Source organism: Myotis daubentonii, chromosome 2 (genome assembly GCF_963259705.1).
Source record: "Myotis daubentonii chromosome 2, mMyoDau2.1, whole genome shotgun sequence".
Lineage (NCBI taxonomy): Eukaryota > Metazoa > Chordata > Mammalia > Chiroptera > Vespertilionidae > Myotis > Myotis daubentonii.
Window position 1 is genome coordinate 5,655,404 of NC_081841.1, and position 26,256 is coordinate 5,681,659.

Below are 26,256 nucleotides of genomic sequence, written 5' to 3' on the forward strand. Positions count from 1 at the left end.
ATCCTCCAGCATGCTCTCTCCAGCGAAGTTCTTCTGTCTCTAGAGAACGTTCTGTGTAGGTTCTGTGCCTAGGCTCTGTCTCTCTTGGTCCTGTCTTCCAAGCCCTGTGTTCTGAGTACTGTGTTCTGAGTTCTGTCTTCTTGATTCTGTTCTAAGTTCTGAGTTCTGAATTCTGTCTCATGAGTTCTGAGTGTTTCTGTCTTGTTACAACTGTATTTATACCAGTTGATTCAATCCTATCAATCTCTATTACAAAGGTTAGGGCGTTTCTTATTTCCATTCCAGGGAGAAAAGATTATGTAGTTTAAGCATGATTGTTCGTAGTTAAAGGGATTAATTACCCGCCTGGCACTTAGTTGAGGGGTTTTATTCCCTCCCTAACTTCAGGGGAAAATCCCTACCTGGGGATTCAACCTTTCTCGGAGAGGTGACTTTGGTTAAAACACAGCGCCAAGAAGGTGAGCAAACATATTAAGAACCGTATGCCATATATGCCAGGTCCCTTGAAACAGCAAGGATGGACCGGCTCCCGGCACCTAATAACACCACAAATATAGGAGAACTGGCAGAACCAAGTAGAGAGTCAGAATCTGGAAGGGCAGGTCAAACTTCGCTTTTCTAAGGCTAAAGGGCCCTGGCATATAAGATACGCAGGGCCTCTTATTTTCATCCACCCACCCATTTCGCATTTAATTTTGACCAAGCAGTCACCTGTAGATCATCTTGTCTTCTTGAGGAGCTCATCTTGAAAGCTGGGCCAGAAACCCAGCTGTTTCTTCTTGAGCTTGGACTTTTCATGAAGGCAAATTTATACCCACACTCACCACTTATTACCATTTTTTTCCAGAAATGTGGCCTCTAAGAACTTCACTGTACACATCATTTAATAAGTTAAGGACAAGGTCACTCAGATCCAGAATGGAAAACCAAATTCTGCTTTGACTTCCAGTTACATTCAGAATTAGCTAAATTTATGAGCTAGATTTTGTGTTCATTAGACTACATCTCTTATAAAGAACATACCTTAATATATATGAATTCCTGTATTTGAAATGTTAGATAGAACGTAATTTCTCTTCCAAATGGGATCTTGGAATAGAAAAAGGACATGAGCTAAACACTAAGGACTTTAATAATGTATCAGTATTGGTTCATTAATTATGACATTGGTACCATACAAATCCTATCTAATAAAAGAGAAACATGGTAATTAGCCATACCTCCGCTACCCTTCCCATTGGCTAATCAGGGCTATATGCAAATTAACTGCCAGCCAAGATGGCGGCCGGCAGCCAGGCAGCTTGAAGTGAACATGAGGCTTGCTTGCTTCAGTGATGGAGGAAGCCAACGTTCCCCACCTGCTTTGCCAGCCTCTGAGCTTGCAGTTTGAAACATTGTTACAAATATAGAAGTTAAAACCCCAGAAACCTGCTTTCAGCCAGCTGGGATCTCAGAGCTGGAGTTGAAACAGTGTTTCGATTATAGAACCCAAACCAACCAGATACCTGCTTTCAGCAGCTGAGGCCTCAGCGCTGGAGCCAAGCCTCAGAGCTAAAGCTGGCCCAGAAAAAAAAAAGAAAAAAAGGAGCGGTTGGGAGCTTCAGTCACACGCCAGCCTGAAAACAGTCCTCAGCCCCTCATCCAAACTGGCCAGGCACCCCAGTAGGGACCCCCACCCTGAAGGGGGTGTGACCAGCTGCAAACAGCCATCAGCCCCTCACCCAGGCTGGCCAGGCACCCAAGTGAGACCACCACCCTGATCAAGGACACCCTTCAGGGCAAACCAGCCGGCCCCCACACATGCACCAGGCCTCTATCCTATATAGTAAAAGGGTAATATGCCTCCCAGCACCGGGATCAGCAGAGCTGCAAGGCCTCCCGGCACCGGGATCAGCATGACAGGGGGCAGCTTCCAAACCCCCTGATCGCCCTGGGGCTCTGTGTGTGACAGGGGGCAGGGCCACAACCTCCCTATCCGCCCTGCTCTGTTCGTGACAGGGGAAGGCGCCCCAACCCCCTGATCAGCCCTGTTCTGTGCCTGATAGGGGGGAGCTCCCCAACCCCCTGATCCGCCCTGCTCTGTGTGTGACAGGGGGCGGTGCCCCAACCCCCTATCAGCCCTACTCTGTGAGTGACAGGGGGGAGCTCCCCAACCCCGATCGACCCTGCTCTGTGCGTGACAGGGTACCGAGCCCCAACCCCCCTGATAGGCCCTGCTCTGTGCGTGACAGGGGGTGGCGCCACAACCTCCCCATCGACCCTGCCTTGAGTGTGACAGGGGGCGGTGCCCCAACCCCCCAATCAGCCCTACCCTGAGGGTGACTGAGGGTGGCATCGCAACCTCCCGATCCGCCCTGCTCTGTGCATGACGGGGTGGCGCCCCAACTCCCCAATCGGCCCTGCTCTGAGCCCGACCAGGGGCTGCACCTAGGGATTGGGCCTGCCCTCTGCCACCCGGGAGCAGGCCTAAGCCAGCAGGTCGTTATCTCCCGAGGGGTCCCAGACTGCGACAGGGCACAGGCCGGGCTGAGGGACCCCTCTCCCCCTGAGTGCAAAAATTTTTGTGTACCGGGCCTCTAGTATATTAATAATAGAGGAAACCAAGTATGGGGTATATGGGAATATTGTACTATCTTTGCAATTTTTCTGTAAATCCAAACTTCTAAAATTTAAAGTTTATTTAAATAAAAATTGCATTAAGAACTTGAAAAGCCGAAACTGGTTTGACTCAGTGGATAGAGCATTGGCCTGCGGACTGAAAGTTCCCAGGTTCGATTCCAGTCAAGGGCATGTACCTGGGCTGCAGGCACATCCCCAGTAGGAGATGTGCAGGAGGCAGCTGATCGATGTTTCTCTCTCATCGATGTTTCTAACTCTCTCTCTCTCTCCCTTCCTCTCTGTAAAAAATCAATAAAATATATTTTAAAAATAAATAAATAAAATCATGAAGTAATCTACTACTTTAAAAAAAAAAAAAGAACTTGAAAAAATACACAAAAAAATGAAAACCACCTGAACTCATTATCCAAGAAACCACACTTAAAATTTCATTATGTAGCTTTCCAACATCTTTAACTTTTTTCTATTTAATTTCTGACTCATTCCCCAATCTCTAGTTGGTTCCAGTTCGGGATATACTCTCTTCCATGGCAGGCAAACCAACCAACAGCAGCACCAAGTCTCAGCCAGCTCCTTGACTGACCACAGAGAAGAAAGTTCATGAATCCTCCTGGTCTCAGAAAGGAAAAGGACATTTTCAGATGCCTTCTTTGTGTCACTCTGCTATGCCACTGCAGTCACTGAACCTCACATCCACCCAGGATTTGTGTCACCATTCGGGAGGCACCTAATCTGTGCTTCCACCTGTCATCAGGCTCTCCTGGTCATTTTTTTTTAAAATTTCCTCCTCCCTTACCCCTCCGCCACTCCTTCTCTCCTGGTTATTAAATGAAATCTACCATCTGCCAGGGAAAAGGGGGGCAGTAAAGTGTCCAGGACTCTGAATGCAGGTGAACAGAAGCCAGTTGTCTTAGGGTTTGTCCAGACCCTGGTTTCTGGATAGTTCAGATCCTAGTTTGCAGCACTGGTTAACTAAATTAAACCTAATTTTGAGAAGGCATGAATGTTCTCTCTTCTCAAACTTCAGCCCATCCAAATGCCTTTAATCAAAATGCTAAATGGGAAAATAAGATAACAAAATTGCACTTAAAAGTGTATCACAAATATATAAAAATGAGAATGAAAGAGGAAAGAAGAAACACACAACAAAACAATGTACCCATTCAAATAGCCCAGGATCACCAATCACAAGTTCAGAAATCCAACATAACTGTCAGAACAAGACTGTCAAGATCTTACTTCCTCTGAGGAAATTTATGAACTAAACTCCATGGTATCAGATATCCCCAGTGTGTCTATGTAATAGGAATCCTCTGATTACAGATACACTGATGGTAGCTGCTTTCTCTAAAGTGGCCCACACTAGAGAAGCAGAGTGATTGATCAGAGCCCAGTGACTTAATTCTTTGTGCCAGACCCGATTTAAACATCCACACGAGAGGAATAACAAATTGTTTCTGAAAGAGTTGAAATGTCATGTGGCTCCAAACCATCCACGCTTGCTACACTGAACTGCATTATTAAATTGGTTTTCAAGATTGCCTTATTCTCCTTTCTTTCCAATAAGTTGAGCTCTTTACTTCTACCTTTGATTAGATACAAATGGAGACAATTAAGCCTCTCCTCCCTCAAAACATTCCCATTCCTGACAACTCGGGAGTCTTCTGATTGACCTGAAAGGGTGGGTGGGGGAAGAATCACTAACTTTTAGCATCTCCAATGTCTGGGTCCAAACCAGCCTGACTCTCCACAATGGGTACTGGTCTGTTGTGTCTCTTGGGACAACAGATAGTTAAGTCATGCTTCCTCCTCACAACCGTATTTGAAACACTATGTTTTCTCTTACAGGATAAAGAGCCCTAACATTCCTTCACCACTCATGACAAGGTCTTCTTTGGAAGCTGGCTCTCCAATGATCTGTTCCTCAAACTGGCCGTCCAAAATTGAACAAAATACCATGAGTGTGGAACAGTAAGACTGGTGAGTTTTTTGGACACATACCATTAACACATCCTAAAATGGTCTTATCTCACTGGCAACCCTTTCTGGTTCATACTGAGTCTAAGATCAACTTATTCACATTTATCTTAATTTTTTCTTCTTAGTTTTGGCCACATCAAATCAGCCTATTTAAGGTTAGATGAAATCTTATTTATCAAATACATGTATTGGTTAATTCTCCTAGTTTTGTGTCATTTACAAATCTGATAAAGATTTCTTCTTCCCAGCTATGCTGAAAAAGTATGTAGAGGCACAGCTAGTGATAGAGAGCTGTGACCTAACACTAGTGCCCCCCTTCCAGTGGAGATAATCCATAATCTATCTTCTTTAGCTACAGCCAATTCAACAAACTATCAGTTTGTGTAACCAGGATTAAAGATTGTCAAAGGCCTTGATGAAATCAATATTCCCTATTGGCTTTTACTTGATATATAAAAGCCTTATCAAAAGATGAAGTAAGGTCAGGTACAATCTGAGCTGAGCAAGCCTGATGATCAAATCAGTTTCTTTGAGAATTTATTATATCTCCAAATTTCATTACTTATTTTAGCCAAACATAACTGAAATAAAGATATCCAACCACACTGAGTCACTGAATCCAGGTTACTTTGCGTCTTAGACCCAGATCAAATTTACCTTCAAAAGAGAGGACCAGGAACTTTACTAACTTGAAATCAAGTGAACGTGTGAAAAGGACTAGATTAGAGGGAAAATACGCCTCGAAAGAACAGAGGGTGAACTATGAGCTACATTTATTATGTTACGTCTGTTTTGCTGTAAAAAAACAGAGTCCAACTACAACGCAGTTTATTTCTGCTTTGTAAACCTTGAGAAATGTGGAAGTGCCACAGAAAGAAAACAGTGCTATATTAACACATTGTATGCGGGAAACGTGTTTACACGTTTTATGTATTTATACGTTCTACCAGTGTAGTAGAACACGGGACACGTAGTAATACGTTTTTTATAGACTAGCGGTAGAATGCGGGTAACGTATAAATACGTAAACTAAAGTTATTGTAATTTTACTGAACGTTGCCATTTGCGCAAAAAATTAGCAAAAATGGCCCGCGCCACCTGTTAGTGCGAGATAAAAACTACCCGCAAACAATGTGTTAACTTAAGGTAACAATTTTTGAGGTAAAATAAGGCACTAAAGTTAACACAGCCAACAATGACTTTTTGTTTAATTCTCTTCCAAATCTACAGACATAATTCTGCTTTCACCTTCATTACATGTTCATATGGTTTTAACAGGGGATAAACCTCCTCTTCTAAGAATCTCCGTACCTGCAAAAAAGGAAAGCAAATATGAAAACATTAAGATGTCAGTTTATAACACTGAGACCTAATTTGATAAAGAATTTACTCCACCATTGAGCTATTTTTCTCAACTGCCTGTCAGAATTCTCTCCCTAGACACAGGCAGCTTAGCCACCATGCCCACATATGCTATCCTTCCAAGCTGTGTTTTCAGTGGGTCTCACCATTCTCCACTCAGTTACCCAAGCTAAAATCATCACTGCTTCTTCCTGCCCCTCATTCAACCAGCTGCCAAGTGCTTACCCTTCTAAGAGCCCTCAAATCTCTCCCCTTGCCTATAACAGCCACTGCCGTGGCTCAAAGCCCTCATCATCCAGTGCTTGGCCCATGCAGCAGCCTCCTTGTTGGCCTCCCTACCTCCTGTTTAAGTCTTTCAAATCTACAACTCCAGAGTGATTTGAATATAAATGATAAACTCTTGCCTGTCTTCCACTTTAAATCCTATAACTACTTCTGGGGCACTTGATATGCCATCAAATGACTGCAATTTCTCTCTCCAATGTTGGACATATCCTCTCAGACTGGTGACCCCAGGTTAACTCTTACTTGGCCCTAAGATTCAGCTCAGATGTCACGCTGTCCAAGAAGTCTTCACCACCTTCTACTATTCGAGGGTTATGTCATCCTTTGTGATCCCCCAAAAGATGTGCTTCCCTCAATTCCTGTGTGTACTGCTTGGTATTATAATGAACTATTTACAAGTCTTCACTAAGTTTTGAGCTCCCTGAAGAATCTACACATCTTTAAAGCCCCCACATTAAACACATACTGAGCACTTGGTCTGCACTTGATAAATGCTTCTGAATCGATTCTTGTGGTCCCCAAAAGACCAAGAAGAAAAATGACAAACACTTACTGAACACATACTATGCACCAAGCATCATGCTAGCTAGACCTTTCGATCTCACATCCCTTAATGAGATGTATATTTTTATCTTGTCAGTCAGTAAATGCCAGAAATCAGGACTGAACTCAGATCTACCAGATAAAACCCTATTGTTGTCCATTACACCACATTCTCTAGACCAGTGGTCGGCAAACTGCGGCTCGTGAGCCACATGCGGCTCTTTGGCCCCTTGAGTGTGCCTCTTCCACAAAATACCGACTTCTGCGCATGGGCCACGAAGTTTCAATCGCACTGTACATGCGTGCCCGCACGTGGTATTTTGTGGAAGAGCCACACTCAAGGGGCCAAAGAGCCGCATGTGGCTCGCAAGCCGCAGTTTGCCGACCACGGCTCTAGGCCAAAGGAGAATTCAGAGAAATCCACACAGAAAATAGTTAAGACAGCTCAAACAACCGAAATTTTACTGTCTAGCCAGCAACCTGCTTCAAATTCTAACTGGTCCCATTCACATCACACCTCCCACAGACTGGAAACATTCCTGTATTCCAGGTTCTGCAGCCCAGCAGTATAAAAAGATGGCATTTGGGAAGACTGCAGCTCCACCGAAGTGCTCCGATGATGCTTACCTGTTGGGATGCACGCCCAGTGAAAGAGGAAGGATCCAGTAAACGGTCCAACTGGGAGTGAATGGGACTGAAGTAGGCATCGGCGAGGATTCGCTCTATGAGGTCATTGTCGCCTCCTTCCTGCTTGACCACAGCAGCTGCCTGCTGGGAGAGCACTCTAATTTTCTCATGGCAATCCTGGAAGACAGTGAGGCACTGTTGGTTCACCACTAACAGGGCATCTGAATGCCTTGAAAAGTCACCAACACTTCACATCCACACTGTCTCTGGCTGGCACACAAAGCCCCTCCAGGCTGAGGTGGTTCCCCTCACAGTCTGACTCCAAGATCTTGACTCTAACCACAACCTAGGACAGGGCAGGCTCCTCTAAAGCTCTGAACCATCTCTGTGTCCTGCCTACTTCCCATCACTTCCTATGGAAATTCAGACCTAAGCCCGTCACTAAGAGCGGACCTTTTCTACAAGGGATTGATTCACTTTTAATAAACTGAGTCTACACACTCACCCTCCAGGATAAGCTCATTTTACGACAGAATCTGGTCACTGTTCTGTACCAATACCGTGACTTAAGGTAATGATAGAATCTCCTTCCTTCACTCACTCCTCTTCAGGACGAAGGGTGCACTCAATTTATCCAGCAGCAGAAGAGTTACAAACCTGGCGGTTACCCCCGGCTTTCACCATGGCCATGATGATGTTCTCTGTGGCCATGAAAGGCAGCTCTTGCCGAATGCGCCGCTCAATTACCTAGAAGAATGAGTGAAAGGCCTCAAAGTTGCAAAGTCGTATACACAGTAAGATAACAACTCTGACCAGCAAAATGCACATCAGGGTCATGAATTAAATCTACACCATATGTTTAATTTTTCTTAAAAAAATTTTTTTTATTGATTCTGGGGAGGAGAGAAACACTGATTTTGTTGTTCCACTTATGTATGCATTCACTGGTTGGCCTGACCAGAGATCGAACCCGCAACCTTAGCATATCAGAACAACACTCTAACCAGCTGAGCTACCAGGCCAGGGCTTAATTTTTCTTAATAATCCAGATATTTGATTTAAAAAAACTTTAAAAAATTGCTTCATTGAAAACAATTCCTAAAACCTCAACTGTTAAATTTCAGTGCCATTGCAAGAGCCAAGTATCTGACGGGAATGAACCCACCTGCCTCAGGCACTTAAAAACAGGCAAAGGGGGTTCCAAGATGGCGGCGGATTAAATGGAAGCTACACTGACACTCTCCCACGACCAAACAGGAATTACAGCTAAGACAGAAAAGTCATCCTGAATAACCACTGAAGACCAGCTGGAGAGAACCCTCACAACCAACAATGTAAAGAGGCCACATTGAGAATGTCTTCTACATGAAGCTTGAACGTTGTTTTTGAGAAAAAAATGTTACTTTATGAAAATAACAATTATAAAGTAGAAACAAAAACAAAAAAATAGGCAAAGGGATGCCCTGGCGAGTGTGGTGAAGTGGTTAAAGCGTTGGCCTGTGTACGGAAGGGTCACAGATTCGGGGGCGCATGTGGGAGGCAACCAATCGATGTGTGTCTCTTAAATCGATGTTTATCTTTTTCTTTTTTTAAATATATTCTATTGATTTTTTACAGAGAGGAAGGGAGAGGGATAGTGAGTTAGAAACATCGATGAGAGAAAAACGTCCAACAGCTGCTTCCTGCACACCCACTACAGGGGATGTGCCCGCAACCAAGGTACATGCCCTTGACCAGAATCGAACCTGGGACTCTTCAGTCCGCAGGCCGACGCTCTAGCCACTGACTGTCTGCCCACCCGCCCCCCTTCCCCATTCTAAAAGTCAATGGAAAAAATCCCCAGGTGAGGACTGACAGACAGGCCAAGGGAACAGCCTACCCTGCTGGTCTCACCAGACCTGATGATTCTTGCTGGCAGACTGTTTCCAAGTACTTTTCTCCATTTTCTAGAAACATGTCTAAAAATTCCACGTTTGTTCCCTAGAGCTCATGTCACAACCTGAAGAATGAGCTCCTGTTGGGAAGAACTACTGGATCACACTCTAGCTCCCCCAACATACCCACTCCAGAGCAGGAAACGGTTACACTCCCCTTCCCACACTCCAACCCCTCCCTAACATTTTGCTTTTTAATCGAGGCCTCTTACTTTGGGGTACACCACCAGTCCTTCAGAAATGTTCTGCAATGTATTCAATATAGTATCTGCAGTGAGAAATGCTTCGGCCAAACAGATACGTCTAGAAAACAAACAGCCAATTCAGTTATCTCTTTAAACAAGTAACAATTTCAGTGAAATGTAGGGTGTGTCCCAAGCAGTCCTATTGACTTCTCATGTCATATGTGCTATTTGGACAATTTCCTTCATTCTCTGACTTCAACAACCTCAATATCCTGACAACCCTCAAATCTATCGCCTCTTGTCCAGATCACCTGCCCAAGCGCCAAACCATATACTCGAAGAGCTCCACCTGGTTGATCCATAGGTATCTCAAACCCCAAACTGAATTCAGCCACTTTTCCACTGCCTCCTGCTCACCTTCTCAAAACTGCTCTCTCTCCCCCTGTGGCTCCTGGCTCAGTAAACAGCACTAGCACATCATCACCGATCTTAACACTCACTCCATCAACCACCAAGGCTGGCCCTGGCTCATCTGCCACTGTTGTTTTTTTTTTTTTTTTTTTTATATATATTTTTATTGATTTTATACAGAGAGGAAGGGAGAGAGATAGAGAGTTAGAAACATCGATGGGAGAGAAACATCGATCAGCCGCCTCCTGCACATCTCCCACTGGGGATATGCCCGCAACCCAGGTACATGCCCTTGACCAGAATCGAACCTGGGACCTTTCAGTCCGCAGGCCGCTGCTCTATCCACTGAGCCAAACCGGTTTCGGCATCTGCCACTGTTTTATGTCTACATCCTTCCTCTCCATTCACGTGACCACTGTGCCAGTGTGGACTTGGATTTTTAAAATAGCCTCCTAGCACCCTAACTGGTTTGGCTCAATGGATAGAGCGTCGGCCTGTGGACTGAAGGGTCCTGGGTTTGATTCCGGTCAGGGGCATGTGCCTGGGTTGCGGGCACATCCCCAGTGGGGGATGTGCAGGAGGCGGCTGATCGATGTTTCTCTCTCCTCGATGTTTCTAATTCTCTATCCCTCTCCCTTCCTCTCTGTAAAAACATCAATAAAATATATTTAAAAATAAAATAAAATAAAATAGCCTCTTAGCCCCGCCGGCATGGCTCAGTGGTTGAGCTATCTATGAACGAGAAAGTCACAGTTCAATTCCCAGTTAGGGCACATGCCCAGGTTGTTGGCTAGATCCCCAGGATCCCCAGTGTAGGGTGTGCAGGAGGCAGCCAACTGATGCTTCTCTCTCATCATTGATGTTTCTATCCTTCACTCCCTCCCTCTCTGAAATCAATAAAAATTTTTTTAAAAATAAAATAGCCTCCTAACTTGTTCTGACTAGATTAATGTCTCCTTATAACTGAATGTCCTAATTGTTGCAAGGTGTTTTAGTGGGCATATCTCACTAGGTCACACCCTGCTAAAAAGTATTCAACGGCTGATTTCTGAATGAGTACACGTCATATTTCCATAAGTAAACCCTGGGTTACACAGAGACCCCAAAAAGCTAGCTTTAACTGTGTATCCTCTACTCAAGAAATCCCAGTACAATGCAAACAAACCAGTGTAATGTGAATCTGCTTTAAATAAGTACATACACACAGTAGAAAACCACATACATGTTGAAATTACTTCTGACCCACTTCACACCTTATTAACATGGCATTGTGCCAGGCACCACAGCTGACATCTATCTGCCTTCAGAACATTAGCTAAACTCCTTTTCAGGGCCTATAACACCCTTCATCAGCTGGCTACAATCCCTATCGGTCCACCTCATCTCATGCCACATATAGACTTCATTCCCCAGTGCCTATTAGTAACTCAGTTCACTCCGTAAAATGTCCTTCTTCTGACTTTGGGCTTTTATACATGTTCCCGATCTTGTCTTAAATGTCTTTTTAAAATGCCTATTTATTTCTTAAGTCTTCCTGTAAAGCTTTCCCTGACTCCTCACAAAGAGTACCTTGTCCACACTTTGATTCTAACACTTATCACACCGTTCTTTCTATATTCTTGCCTCCCAGTGAGACTCCAGGCTCCTTGTGGACAATGAGAAAATGCAGATACTCAAAACATGCTTCTGTGACATCCCCCCTCCACTGACCGATTGGCACTATCATCCAGCGTGCGTTCAAACCATTGCACAGATGCCGTCTGCAGTGGGTCCATGATCAGGGTCATGAGGTGACGGGCAAGGCTGCAGCACCGCTCTGAGCGCATTGGGTTCCGCTTGTATGGCATCGCACTGGAGCCTGCCCACGTACAAAGACAAGAAGCAAAGGCAGAAAGACTTCAGAGGAGGGTGAGAGCCTGCGCATGCTGGCGTGTGAGCCGTTAACACACGCCCACAAGCCTGGCAGCACCTCTGCGGTGTGCCAGTCTTCACACACACTCACCAATCTGTTGTTTCTCAAAGGGTTCCTCCAGCTCCTTGAGGTTTGCCAGGAGTCGTATGTCAGTGCAGATCTGAGGAAAAGCAGGGGTAGAGGCATTACCCCACACTCTTGAATGCAGGAATCTGGGGGCAGGGACTAGGGCCCCAAAATGTTAAAAATGACACCTGACATCGCTTGAGCGACGTAAGTAAGTCTGAGGCTGACTGGTCTGTCTGTGGTGTCCATAGCTCTCATCCCACCCCACCAGCTGCCACCACTCACCTTGTGCACCGAAGCCCCCAAGCTAGCCAGCACAGACAGCACCTCAATATCCACTTTTCGTGTATAGGTCTGCCCTGTGATGATGAAAGCCCTAGAAATAAATAGAAAAGAGCCTTAAGTGGAAATATTTCAAAATGTGACTGTGTCAAAAAAAAAAAAAAAAAAGAAGAAGAAGAACAAAAACAGACCCTAAGTGAAAGCTTGGTCTCACTGGTATACTAAGTCACATTCGGCCCAGAGGACCTGATAACTAGTTCCTGGAACAAACTGCTCTTCCACCCTTTTTACTAATACCCAGTCAGCTCCTACCCCAAGAAGGAAAACGGTCCATGTACCCATGTCCTGCTGCAGCCTGAAGGATGTGCCTGGAAGGAGCCACAGTGGAGCCCGGTGGCCCTCAATGGAAATGGCCAGGTTTAACTAATGCACTGGAGGCCTCAGTAAATAAACAAAAACAGCAACATGGGTAAGGCTATTATTCTAAACATCTCAGAAGTAAAAGTTTCCTTTTTCTTTACAGATTGTAAGAAAATAGAACCCAGGCTATAAGAAAATAAACCCCAGGCAAGTGATGGGAGGAAATGGGTGGGAAGGAAAACGCCAAAAAAGTGAGGGTCAAATCTACAGATATAGTGAACACAGGCTGTTCATCATTTACTAGGGAGACCAGCCCTTTCCCCATTTACCTACCTCTTAAATCCTGCCTTTTCTGTCACCAACTTGTCAAGCTGCTCTACCTTGGAAAGAAAAGACATCCCTACAGTCATCCAGGGGTGTCTAGTATGAGAATATCTCATCCTGCGCAGACTGCGCTCCCCGTACCCCTTCCTGTCCAGATGCCACGCGTCCCGAGATCGACCCCCTCCAGTCCCGGAGGTCCGCTTTTCTCTGTGCCCCACCATTGAGTTCCTGTGTCCCCAGGTCACTTTCAGAGTACCTTCTGGTCATCTCCCTCAAAGAGCTGCAGGAAGCTGGCCTGGGTGCCAGTGGTGCCTTTCACTCCCCGGAAGCGCAGATCATCTCGGACACGCTTCAAGTTCTGAAGATCCATGCAAAGATCTTGAATCCAAAGACAGCAACGTTTCCCAACTGTGGTCAGCTGAGCAGGCCTGGAGGCAGCCAAAGAGAACGCAGGCAAGTTCCAAACCAAGAACTGACTTTCTAACAGCTTCCTTGCTTCCTCTAGTCATCACTGTTACCTCTGGGAAGAACTGAAGTAAGAGATGGACAAAGCTGGAGCTAAAAACTTTGAGCAAATAATAGTTAAGGAGATTCTATGCCACTTATGAATATTCAAAGATTACAAAGCCAAAGGGCTCCCAACATAGTTCTCTCTTCATCAGCAAGGGGAAATGTAAGGGCAGAGACAATGTCTGTTTTGTTTATCTCCAGGCTTTGGTAAGAAATATACATACGCTCACGTAAAACCCATTTGCCAAGCAGCTAATGTTTTCTTGATTTTGGAAATAAAACAACAAACAAAACAGGCACCCTGTCCAATGGAGTGCACATTGTAGAGCAAACAAACAAGGCAACTGTTGATTTGTTGTGAAAAATACGAAAAAAGAAAATGAGGATGAGGACAATGGAGAATGCTACTCTAGATTGGCAATCAAGGAAGGCCTTTCTTTGTAAGAAGTCAAGACTTTATGAGGAGCAGCCATACTGTGGAGATCCCCAAAACACACATAACAAAGGACTCGAACATAACAGCTAATAGCTGTGTATGCAGTCTGAAGTCTAAGCCAATCCACTGCAGGTCTGTTTCTGAACATAAAACATTACAAATAAACTGCAACAATGCAGGAGTCCTAATAGATGACCTAGCCCATTCCAGATGGAATTTCTCTATTAGGCTGATGATACTGATAGCTGGAGAAATCAAGAAACACCACTGGGAATGTCTCTAGCAGGCAGACCACATGCTATAATATATCTCCAAATTAATCTGAAGTAGTTTTCTTTGCTAACTCCTGCTAATAGATTACAGGTAGAAGCAAAGAAATAAATGAATTTGCATGGATCTGTTCACAGCAGCATTATACATAATAGCCACAAATGGAAATGACCCAAATATCTACCAACTGATGAATGGACAAATGTGGGTAGACGTTGGAAACACTATGCTAAGATTAAAAAAACACACACATGCCAAAACCGGTTTGGCTCAGTGGATAGAGCGTCGGCCTGCGGACTGAAGGGTCCCGGGTTCGATTCCGGTCAGGGGCATGTACCTGGGTTGCGGGCACATTCCCAGAGGGTGTGCAGGAGGCAGCTGATCGATGTTTCTCTCTCATCGATGTTTCTAACTCTCTATCTCTCTCCCTTCCTCTCTGTAAAAAATCAATAAAATATATTTAAAAAAAAAAAAAAAAGAGCGACTGCTAATAGATACAGGTTTTTTGTGGGGTAATGAAAATATTCTCAAATTATATACTGGTGATTACTGTATAACTGTAAATGTACTAAAAACGACTCAACTGTACACTAAAAGGAATGAATTTTATAATACGTGAATTATACCTCAATAAAGTTGTTTCTTTTTCATTGCAGGGACTGACACATACCGAGATGCCTACACAGCTACACCATTTTCTGAGTTCCCAATGCCTGCTCACTGTGGCAGCAAATACCTCTCATTATGCTATCCCCAGCGAACACTGGAATGCCTGCAAGTCCCTGAGCATCTCCAACAGATGCAGGAGAGGAAGAGAAGCTGCAACACAGGGAATGCTAGGTGTGTAGGGAGGCAGCAGAGAGGAACATTTGTCTTGGCCAAGATACACAGACACTGAGCACTGACTCCTTCACATGGACAATTTCTTCAGGTTTTTACCAATAAATACAGGCCGTAACTTTTTGGAAGATTAACTCAGCTTGGGCTTTCCTAAATTGATGATATAGGAGATGATAAACTTGTTGCCATAGCAATACCCCACCAAAACATAAGGCACATGCTAATTCACCACTTCTGAACTACCATCACTCAAAACCTGCTACTCCCAATCCAAAAATCACATCATCAGCTTTTAAACAGGGTTTTTTGGAGTAATCATAAAAATATTTGCACTTTTTAAAAATAAAAAAATAAAAAAGCAGTAGAGAAAAAGATTAATTACCCTACTATCTCCTAAAGCATAGCAATCAATATTTACAGCTTGGTATAATTTCTCCCAATTTTTGTGCTATTTATATACTGTCTTTAACCCCTAACATTAACCTAAGCATGTTTCCATATTAGTCTTACCTGAATAATTTTAATGGCTGCATATTATTCCAACCTGTGGCTATACTATATATCTTATTTAATTATTCCCTTATTGTGGGACATTTAGATTGTTTCCTATTATAAATAATATTTTAACAAAGATCTTTGTACATAAAGCTTTCCCCATAATTTGGATTACTTCCTTGGTCTAGATTCCCTAGAATAGAAGCATAAAATCAAGGGGTATGAATACTTTCTAAGGCTCCTGATACTTATTTCCCAATGCTTCCCAAACGAACTTTTACATTTACTCTCTCGCCAGTACAGCATTTAGCGTAGGTATCAGGGATCTGCTTAAGCTCTGTTTTGAGATTATCCACCTCAAGGTTTCCCTGCAGAAGAACTGAACACTAAATGAAAGCCAGGTGCACATAAACAAGCCCCATTCCCAAGATGCAATCATATCACTTACTGGAAATGTGTGAAACCTAAGGTGGGAAGATCAGCTCGGTCCTTAGCAAAGTCAGCAAGCCGAGAGATCACTCTGGCAAGCTATAAGAAAGACCATGCGGTAGAAAGAGGGTGAATTCAGGTTGAGCTCATTACATAATCAGGAACTAGACTTTTACACAAGTTAATATAGAATTAGACCTCCAGCTCAATGAAGGCACAGGCATCTTTTCATTTTTGTATCCTCAAGTGCCTTAAAGAGTTCATAGCAATGAACATTTGAAAACTGAGTTGACAAGAAATTAGATATAGGATCATTCACCTGAGTAAATGAGCATTTATTTAGATGACTATTGTGTTGATTTACTCGTAAGTGGTGCCCATCCCCTATCACAGGGAATCCAGGGCTGGTAGAAAATTTCTGCCAACTCCTTACCTTTGGCAAAAGCAGGTCAAATGCATTTCTAAGAATAATCAGGTCCTGCAAAGGAAAATGCAATGGTCTTATATTAAACAGCTTTGCCCAAACATTATTACTAAAACTCATTGAACTGTATATTTAAAATGGGTAAATTTATGGTATGTAAACTATACCTCAATAAAGCTGTTTTAAAATGGAGATAATAGCATCTAACTCTTATGACTGTCATGAAGAATAAATGAATCCTATATAATAAAGAGCCAACATGCTAATTACACAGAACAGCAGAACAACCGTCTGGCTGCGAAGGCCGAGGCAAGCCGCTGTGGCTGCGAGGGCTGAGCCCCTTGCACGAATTTCGTGCATCGGGCCTCTAGTATATACAGAAAGTGCTCTGAATAGTGCCAGGCACCTAGTAAACTCTTAGGAAAATATATGCTGATGCTTTTTCTAATTAAAGGTTTTGTTTAAGAGTTACAATGCAACCCTTTTTTCTTTTCTGATATAACAGTAAAGAATTGTAATGGACCTTGGAAAAATTCCTTTGGAAAATTACCTTGGTCACGAAAATGCTAAGACCTTGGGTTATGTCCAGCATGCCAATGAGTAAGCATTACCTGCAGGTCTTAGTCTATGGAGGTGAGTAGGGGCTTATAGTTTAGACAGAAGGGATATCAAAAGCAGAAAATTCCTGAGCATTAAGATATCCCTAAAACTAAAGAACTATGGAATCACTTTCTCAAACTGGATAAAGTAAAATACAATTTGTAAATGCATTATAAATACCGACTGAGTCCTAAGTGGAAACAAAACAACATGGGTTCCTACTGTATTGTCTCCAACATAGCAGGAGGTGGCCCCAAGATGTATAATGCCGGCGGCTTTGGGACAGCAGTGGCCAAACGTGTGCACATGAGCCATCACATCATGTCGTAATTTCTTCTCTTCCTCAGCTGCCATCTTGAAGTCGATATTGTCTAGGTTTGATTTCATCTCCTGGATTTGTTCATCTGTGATAGGCAAACCCAATGTCTGCAGGACACACAAGATAAAATAACATAATTTCAGGTGTCACAATTATTTGAACTGAAATAATACTGAGAAAAAAAAAATGGTTCATGATATCATTTATGCTCTCTCCCCCAATTCTTAAAATTTGGTGTACCTCAAAGTGCATGGTTAGGAGGGGATGACTTTCTCAATGAATCTTGGTAAATTGTATTCTAAGTAAACTCCAATATGTACGACAATGTAATTCTGATCGTTGTTCCCTCTGGCCCCATATCTCTGCTCACTCCCTCACATATTCTAGTTTCTGGGCTCAAATGTCACCTCTTCAGAGAGATCTCTTTCCTGACTCAATGTGAGACATCGTTCTGTCTCTCTCTATCCTTTAGCCTGGTTTTACTTAGAGCACTCATCACATGACATTTTCACAAATGTCCATCCTAATCATTAGAATATATACTCCATGCGCAATGTTGTCATATTTATTGCTTACTCCTTAGTGCTTGGCATGTAAGTGCCCAAACTGTGGGATCCAAACCACAGCTTTACATTTGACCCAGCTGGATTTACTCAGAGAAACCAAAATTATGAATGCTGTTGTTTTCCCAACAAATTAGATACAGAAATTCAGTGCAACTAAAAGCAATTCCAAGAGATACTGATGAGAAAATAAACACACCAACATCTTTTTTTTTTCTTAACATTTTTATTGATTTCAGATTGGAAGGGAGAGGGAGAGATAGAAACATCAATGATGAGAGAGACTCGTTGACTGGCTGCCTCCTGCACACTCCCTACTGGGGATTGAGCTCGAAACTTGGCATGTGCCCTCGACTGGAATCGAACCCAGGACCCTTCAGTCCGCAGGCTGACGCTCTCTATCCACTGAGCCAAACCAGCTAGGGCTGCACACCAACATCTTACATTCATCCATCACTGGAAATATCATGCTGGCAAAAAAACATTTGGCTGCCCAGGCAGCTCAAAACCCTGAATGTGTATGTTGGTGAAATTTTTTCCAGCCTCATTTGAAACTCCCAAGCCTTGGTTCTGGGGAGGATCTTGCATCTTAGAACTATCTTGTCCAAGATGATAACTAGTGGTCAGATGAGACTATTTACATTTAAACTGATTAATATTAAAAAGTACAAATTCAGTGCCTCAGTCACACTAGCCACATTTCAAGTGCTCAGTAGTGGCCCGCGCCCGCTGCCTTGCACTTTAGCGGGCACCTATGCCATTTCAGGGCTCCTCCCAAAGCAAAGCAGCAGGGGGCAGCGTGACCAAACTGCTTCCTACCCCAAGCGTTGTATCTTCTCAAAATTTATTCCAGATTCTTTTTTTTTAAAATATATTTTTATTGACTTTTCACAGAGAGGAAGGGAGAGAGATAGAGAGTCAGAAACATCGATGAGAGAGAAACATCAATCAGCCGCCTCCTGCACATCCCCCACCGGGGTTGTGCCCGCAAGCCAGGTACATGCCCCTGACCGGAATCGAACCTGGGACCCTTCAGTCCGCAGGCCGACGCTCTATCCACTGAGCCAAACCGGTTTCGGCCAGATTCATTTTTTACACCCTTAATCTCTCAGTCATTTTCCCCCCTCTTCACTACTAAATTATGTAACTTATGCTAATTTTGACACCCTCACTAATAGGTAATCTAAATTTAGGGGTCATATCAAAATTGTATGCATTTCAGGCAATATGCAGACTGGGCAGAGGAAAGGACACATATTCAGACAACTCCACAGTTCAATTCCAGCTTGAAGCCACTGACTAGCCACGATGACCCTGCAAAGTCTTGGAATGCCACTACCCTAGCCTGTAAAGTACCGAAGGCTACAGAGAGTAAAGTACATGCTGGCACATAGTAAACCACAACACGCTATCCATGTCCTCTTTTACTACCCATTATTGCTACATGAGCCAACGGTTTATGAAACCTCTCCCTGCCTACACTCCATCATCAGTAAAACCTTATGGGTTGTTTTGAGGATTAATGAGCTATTAATATGTAAAGTCTTTTTTTAAAAATATATTTTATTGATTTTTTACAGAGAGGAAGGGAGAGAGATAGAGAGTTAGAAACATCGATGAGAGAGAAACATCGACCAGCTGCCTCCTGCACACTTCCCACTGGGGATGTGCCCGCAACCCAGGTACATGCCCTTGACTGGAATCGAACCCGGGACCCCTCAATCCGCAGGCCGACGCTCTATCCGCTGAGCCAAACCGCTGAGCCAAACCGGTTTCGGCAATATGTAAAGTCTTAAAAGAGTGCTCGGCACACAGTAGGCACTAGAGAAATGTCCGCTATTATTGTTACTTTATTTCCTTGAGCACAGTGATTATGGAGGGGGTGAGCTAAGACGAAACTTTCCTTTGGGGGAATTCCACGGTACCACGGTCCTAGTCGCCTCGTCAGGATTCAGGGTCCACTCCTGCCACTTCAGAGGGCACTGCCATCTTGCTCGCTGGGGCATTTTCCTCGGACACTTTACAGCTCTCTGGATCACCTTCAGTTTCCGTTCCCTCCTTTGGGAAGGCCCCTCTGGAGCTATTTCTGAAACCTTTGCCCCGAGGAGCTCTACATGCAGGTCTTATCAAACAAACCATAAGTCCCGTCTAATAAACCTCTACTTTGACTCCTCCTCGGAGGCAAGGCGCACGCAGACTGGTGGAGAGGAAAGAGTGGCCTAGGAAACATGGAATTTGCAGTAACAGTCCAGGCACTGAGATGGCTAACCCCTATTTTGTAAAACTACTGTTTGAAATTCTCTATTTAGATAGTCCCTTATTCTGTAAAGTCAACTCTGCAATCTTTAGACAGCCCCTTATTCTGAAAAAGTAACTTTGCTTTCTAGCCTCCTTGAATAATAAGGAAGATAAACTTAGCTGTCTGACCTTGTAAGCCAGAGACCAGATACGCCCATATTCTCATGCCATGCCAGGGGTATTTTTTAATTGGATAGAATGGTGCTGTTTTCAAGGCCACAGTTTCCAGGGAGATAAACACTAAGCACACACAGGGCTGGCTCTTTAATAAAAAGGAAAACTCTGCTTGTTTGCTCTGCTTAGAATTTGAATTCATTTTTCTCTAAGCACCACCGGCGTATATTAAAGTGTCACTCCACACTCGCTAAGCCAGTGGTTGTCAACCTTCCTCATGCCGAGACCCTTTAATACAGTTCCTCATGTTGTGGTGACCCCCAACCATGAAGTTATTTTCGTTGCTACTTCATAACTGTAATGTTGCTACTGTTATGAATCGTAATGTAAATATCTGATATGCGGGATGTATTTTCATGGTTACGAATTGAACATCATTAAAGCATAGTGATTAATCACAAAAACAGTATGTAATTATATATGTGTTTTCTGATGGTCTTAGGCGACCCCTGTGAAAGGGTCGTTGGACCCCCAAAGGGGTCGCGACCCGCAGGTTGAGAACCGCTGCTCTAAGCGTTGCTTGATTTTTTCCCCGGTTTTCTGCAACATCACGGCAGAGACACCGTGGAAGACCAAGTGGCTAATCAAGCGCTCGGGTTGGCACCGAACCCAGCCAGGTGCACATCCCTGTTCCGTCCCAACAGCTGGGCGGCCTGGCGCACACACAACGCGTTTGGCTATTATCGAGGCTTGGTTTTCTCCCCTTTCGTGTGGGAAGAGCATCACCTACTTCGCAAGGGCTTTGTGGGCTGAATGAGAACGGATGTGTAAAAAAACGGGCAGAACCGCACGTCGCGGGCGCTCGGGGGCCAGCGGGGCACTCCTGCCGGATTGGCCAAGGTTCAAGGCCCCAAGTCACAGACTGCGCTTCTCGCCGCCGCCTCCGCGTCTCCAACCCGCCGGGGCTGAAAGCACGTGAGGCAACAGGTGGCGGCGCCCCGGCTCCTCACGAAAGGGAACACCCGGCCGAAAATAGCGGGACAGCTGTGCCCCGGCGGCTAGACCCACGTGGGCGCGAGGCCCGCACGAGCTGGGGCGGGCCCGCCTCCCTGCGCCGGGTCCCTCCGCGCCGCGGCCCGTTACCTGCTCGGCTTCCGCCAGCCACAGCCAGAGCTGCCGCCAGGTCCGGAACTTGTACTTGTCGCTGAACACGAAGCACATCTCCGGGCTGGCGTAGCGGGAGGCAAGCGGCGAGCGGTAGCTGTCGTGCCCGCAGCCCGCCGGCGGCCCGCCACAGTCTCCGCGCGCCGCCATGCCGACCACGCGACCCCACCAGACTGGACAGGACAGCCGAGGCGGAAGCAGCCATCTGGAGGCGGGACTTCCTCCTCTGGGGGAGGGACTTCCTCCACGTGGTCCCGTCTCCCTGGCCGCGGAAAACCTGGGGGGTCAAGATTGCGGAGTTTTGGCTGCTAGCTCTCTACCAGCGGTTCTCAACCTGTGGGTCGCGACCCCTTTGGGGGGTCGAACGACCCTTTCACAGGGGTCGCCTAAGACCATCCTGCATATCAGATATTTACATGACGATTCATAACAGTAGTAACATGACAATTATGAAGTAGCAACGAAAATAGTTTTATGGTTGGGTCACAACTTGAGGAACTGTATTTAAAGGGCCAGAAGGTTGAGAGCCACTGGAGGCTTAACCATTTTCTCTTCGTTTACAAGAAGCGTGATTAGCGCTCCATAAGTTACTTAGCCGCGCTGTTCCTCATTTCCTCATCCGAAAGAGGTACACTAAGACCCGCCTTTAAGACTGCTGTGAGGTTTGAGCATCAGATCCATGTCCGGGACACGTAGAAAGCCCTTCCATGTGTTTGCTATTATTTCTGCCCCCCCACCCCCCTACTGCCTGTCTGGTTCTGAGGAGGAATGAAGATGCCTAAGGGAAATTGGCATTTATTGAGTTCCAAGTTGTCTTAGTAACAAATTGATTTATAGAAAAATTATTTTGGTGAGAAATACTTGTGTGAAATATTAAAGAGTCATATTAAAGAGCACAGGGAATGACCACTCTGGCCAATCCCTCGCTGCACCATATAGGTAAGACCACAGCTGAATGCTACCCTTAGGAATGGTGTATGTAAACCTGATAGACACCTTCTGATTGACGCATTGTGACTGATAACCAGCTTGTACTCTGGTTAACACTTGTGTGATGACAGATGCTACTGATAGCCCCCTGGACTGCCGTGGGCCGGAACAGGCTTAAAAACAGGCCCCAACTTCAAACATGATCATCCTCTTGATCCACGCTCCACGCTGCGTTGCTCCACGGACGCAGAAGAACGGCCGAACCTCCGATCCGGAGACTTGGGTCGCCCTCCTCCCGCTGCCTCGGGCCAACCAGAAGGCCAGCCAGACGGCCAGCCAGACCGCCAGCCACCCAAAGACGGATCCGCCGCTGCCCACAGAGGACGCCACTCTCCCCCGGGGGCCCTGTTAAGCCTGAGCCCACGGCGCCAGGAACCTTGTGAGTAATAAAGTGCTGTGTGATTTGCAGCTGCATATTCTTGTGTGGCGTCATTCCTCCGCACTCTTAACTGTATTAATGTCAGGTCAGATGATAATGCCTAGCCTCGGTCCTGCTTGCTTAGAGTAGTCTCTTCCCTAGCAACTATTTAATGCCCCAACACCTGCACTGTTAAGTTTATCTCAAGGGACGCCTTGGATAACACCCCATATTCTCTACTCGGACACGGGTGGTCCCCTTGGACTTCAACAAGCTGGAACTGAGACTCAGAAGCTGAGAGACGTGCTGAGGGTCACTCACCCAGCTAAGTGGGGCCGTCCCACCTGAGATAATGCACTCTCAGCCACGAAGCGGTATAGTTCCCAGCACACACCACGCCGGGTCACACCACGGATTGGAGAAGGCATTCCCCCGTTCTGGAACACCTCTTTTCTCACTACTTAAGGCCCAGTCCAGAGAACGTTCCCTGATGGTCCCGCTCTCTCCTCTGGTTGGCTAATAATAATAAAAGCTCCTTGGTTTATGGAGGTAGCACTGCTTCACATAAGTGATCTCATGAAGTCCTTGTGTCCCTGAGTTGCTTAGGTATTATTAAATGAAATACTACAAGTTAAGCCCTTGGTGCAATGCACAGAGTAAGTACCCAGTAAATGCTAGTCATTATGATCTCATTTTGCAGATGACAAAACAAAGGCATGGGCAGGTTGAGTGTCTTTAGTTTGTTCATGAGGAAGGGGACAACTAGGAGTTAATTGCAGGCGGATAGTCTCCAGACACTTGGTTCTTAATTCCAAATGTACCCTTTCCTTGGTACTCCAAAGGTACCAAGCTGCTTTACAATGACCTGTTTCTGGCCCTGAGTGGGATAGCTCAGTTGGATGAGGTGGCATAAGGGTTACTAGGTCAATCTCTGGTCAGAGCACATTCTGGAGGCAGCCAGTGGGTGGAACAGCAAGTTGAAGTTTCTCTTTCGCTCCCCACCAACCCCCCTCCGGCCCTTCCCCTCTTTCAAAAATCAATCAATAAGCAAACATTTTAAATTGCCTTCTGAGCCCTTCACTAAAAGTAAGACCTCCCAGCTGGTTTGGTGAGGCGAACTCCCCCTTCTGTAGAGGGCACTACAACTCCGTGCCCTCTCTCATTTCCTCCAAACCACATTCTCATTGATTACTGACAACTTCTCTAATAAGCAAAAGGTCCTTCTCCACAATATATGTTTGCAGAAAGAATATGATAAAGTCTAAGTGTTGGGGGGGGGGGGCACATGCAGGGAATGAGATGGGCAGGGAACAAACTAGGAGCAAAATTCCCACTGCATGTCTTACATAATTTTGATTTTTGAGCCAAATAGTTTTCCCCCCTTTACTAAATCATCCTTCCTGTGTGATTGCAGTATTTAGCATTTTTTGACAGCCTCTTCCTCCTACTTTGAAACTAAACTGTCTTGCCCTGGCCGGGTAGCTCAGTAGGTTAGATCATCATCCCAATATGCCAAGGTTTCGGGTTCAATCTCTGGCCAGGGCACACACAAGAAGAAACCAATAAGCCTGGCCGGCATTGCTCAGTGGTTGAGTGTTGAGCGTTGGCCTAGGAGGTCACGGTTTAATTCTCGATCAGGGCACATGCCCAGGTTGTGGGCAAGATCCCCAGTGGAGGTGTGCAGGAGGCAGCTGATCGAAGATTCTCTCATCATTGATGTTTCTATCTCTCCCTCTCTGAAATCAATAAAAAAAAATATTTTTAAAAAAGCAACCAATGAATGCATAAATAAGTGGAAAAACCAATAGATGTTTCTCTCTCTCCCTTCCTTTCTCTCTCTCAAAATCAATAAAAAAACAAACAAAAACCTCCACAAACCCTAAACTGTATTATTCTCCTCTCTGACTACTCTTTCTTTGATGACCCTTCCTTCTCTCCCTCCTGGAAAGGAAAGTAGTGGGAGTTTCCTCAAGGTTTAACCCACTTTTCCTCCCCTTGGAGACAGCTTGCATATTGCCAGGCTTACCTTCTGAGTCTGCAGCCTCTCCAGAGTTTTGTTCTTGATCTCCAAAGGTCACCTAGACACTCCCGGCTGGTTGTCACTGTTACCAAGAGCAACATCTCTAAATTTACGTTTGCATCTCTTGTGCCCTCATGAACAGATCTGATTTTTTTCTCTTTTATATCTATCCTTGTTTTTCAGGCTTTACAGATACCTAATTTCTTAAACAAATTCTTAATGTAGCATCCAGTTACCCATTAGGATCATTCATTCCACGATAGTGCATACTGTGTGCCAGGCATTGTACGAGGCAGTGGGATACAACACTCAGCTGATGAGGTTGGAGAGGACAAAGGTGGGAAGAGAGGGAGGGAGGTAAATTTGGAGCAGATGGTAGCCAGACCATGAGAAACTTGGAAATAAGGATATTTGGTGGTTGTATTCTAAGCAATGGAAAGCCACTAAAAAGCCATAGGCTGGAGGATGACTTCAGCAGATTTGCTTTGAAAAATATCGTCCCAGCTATTATATATAGAATGGAGTGTGGGAAGAGGAACTGGCATGAACGCCAAGTGAGAAGTCAGTTGGGCTAATGCAGTAGACTAGATAAGAAAGACCCAGGGGTGTAGGCGATCTAGCTTGCACAAAGGAACTGGCAGAGGAAATTAAGAACAGAGATTAAAGAGGTACCATCAATCCAGCTTGATGATGAGTTAGTTATGGAGAGTGAGGGGGTGGAATCAAGGATGCTCCTTGGTTTCTAGGTTTTATCATTGAATAGATGGTAATGCCATTTGCCATGGGGTGGGAGGAGTGGCAAACGGGCAGGATGGACTTGAGTTTGCAGTGCCATTAAGATATACAGTTGTTTTTGCCCAGCCACAGTGGCTCAGTGGTTGAGCATTCACCCATGAAACAAGAGATCATGGTTCAATTCCCAGACAGGGCACATGCCCGGGTTGTGGACTTGATCCCCAATAGGGGGAGTGCAGGAGGCAGCTGATGGATGATTCTCTCTCATCTCTTTCTCTCTCTCTCTGAAATGAATAAAAACATATTAAAAAAATAAAATGAATAGAACCCAAGGTATCCTTGTGGCAGTGGTAGGAGGAAAAACAAACAAGCAAAAAAAAATATTCAGATGTTTTGAAATGTTGAGTAGACAATTATGTATACAGGTGTGGAGCTCAATGGTAAGGGTTGGAAATACAAATTTAGCAGTCATTAGCATATAGATAAGGGTTTTAGGTTTTAGAGCTGGTGAGCAACACAGAAGAGAATTGTCTTTTTTGGTCCTGACATTCCAGTGAGTAAGATAATAAAGAATAAGCAAGCCCGGCTGGTGTGGCTCAGTGGTTGAGTGTCGACCTATGAACCAAGAGGTCATGGTTCTATTCCTGGTCAGGGCACATGCCCAGGTTGCAGTCTCGATCCCCAGTGGGGGTCATGCAGGAGGCAGCCAATCCATGATTCTCTCTCATCATTGATGTTTCTATTTCTCTCTCCCTCTCCCTTCCTCTCTGAAATAGATTATATATATATATATATATATAT

General features: G+C 44.9%; 1 protein-coding gene across 1 annotated transcript; it reads right to left on the reverse strand.

Moving 5' to 3' along the window:
* Window positions 1–5,410: 5,410 nt before the first annotated feature.
* Window positions 5,411–21,557, reverse strand: ADSL (adenylosuccinate lyase). The gene is made up of 14 exons (XM_059681452.1): window positions 21,332–21,557; window positions 17,117–17,320; window positions 16,304–16,348; window positions 15,890–15,969; window positions 13,147–13,318; window positions 12,900–12,946; window positions 12,210–12,300; window positions 11,949–12,018; window positions 11,657–11,804; window positions 9,563–9,653; window positions 8,074–8,163; window positions 7,417–7,593; window positions 5,746–5,910; window positions 5,411–5,499 (listed from the first exon to the last, which is right to left on the reverse strand). The coding sequence occupies exons 1-13, from the start codon at window positions 21,500–21,502 to the stop codon at window positions 5,824–5,826; spliced, it is 1,473 nt and encodes a 490-aa protein (XP_059537435.1). The 5' UTR covers window positions 21,503–21,557; the 3' UTR covers window positions 5,411–5,499; window positions 5,746–5,823.
* Between the last annotated feature and the right edge of the window lie 4,699 nt (window positions 21,558–26,256).

Excerpts from the sequence above, each read along its gene's own strand:
- ADSL (XM_059681452.1), bottom strand. The coding sequence starts at position 21,502 with ATGGCGGCGCGCGGAGACTGTGGCGGGCCGCCGGCGGGCTGCGGGCAC. Across the intron at positions 16,349-17,116 it reads GCTATGTTGGAGACAATACA|GACCTGATTATTCTTAGAAA; the intron begins GTAGGAACCCAT and ends TTTCCTTTGCAG. Across the intron at positions 13,319-15,889 it reads TTAGGTTTCACACATTTCCA|GCCTGCTCAGCTGACCACAG; the intron begins GTAAGTGATATG and ends GGCTGCCTCCAG.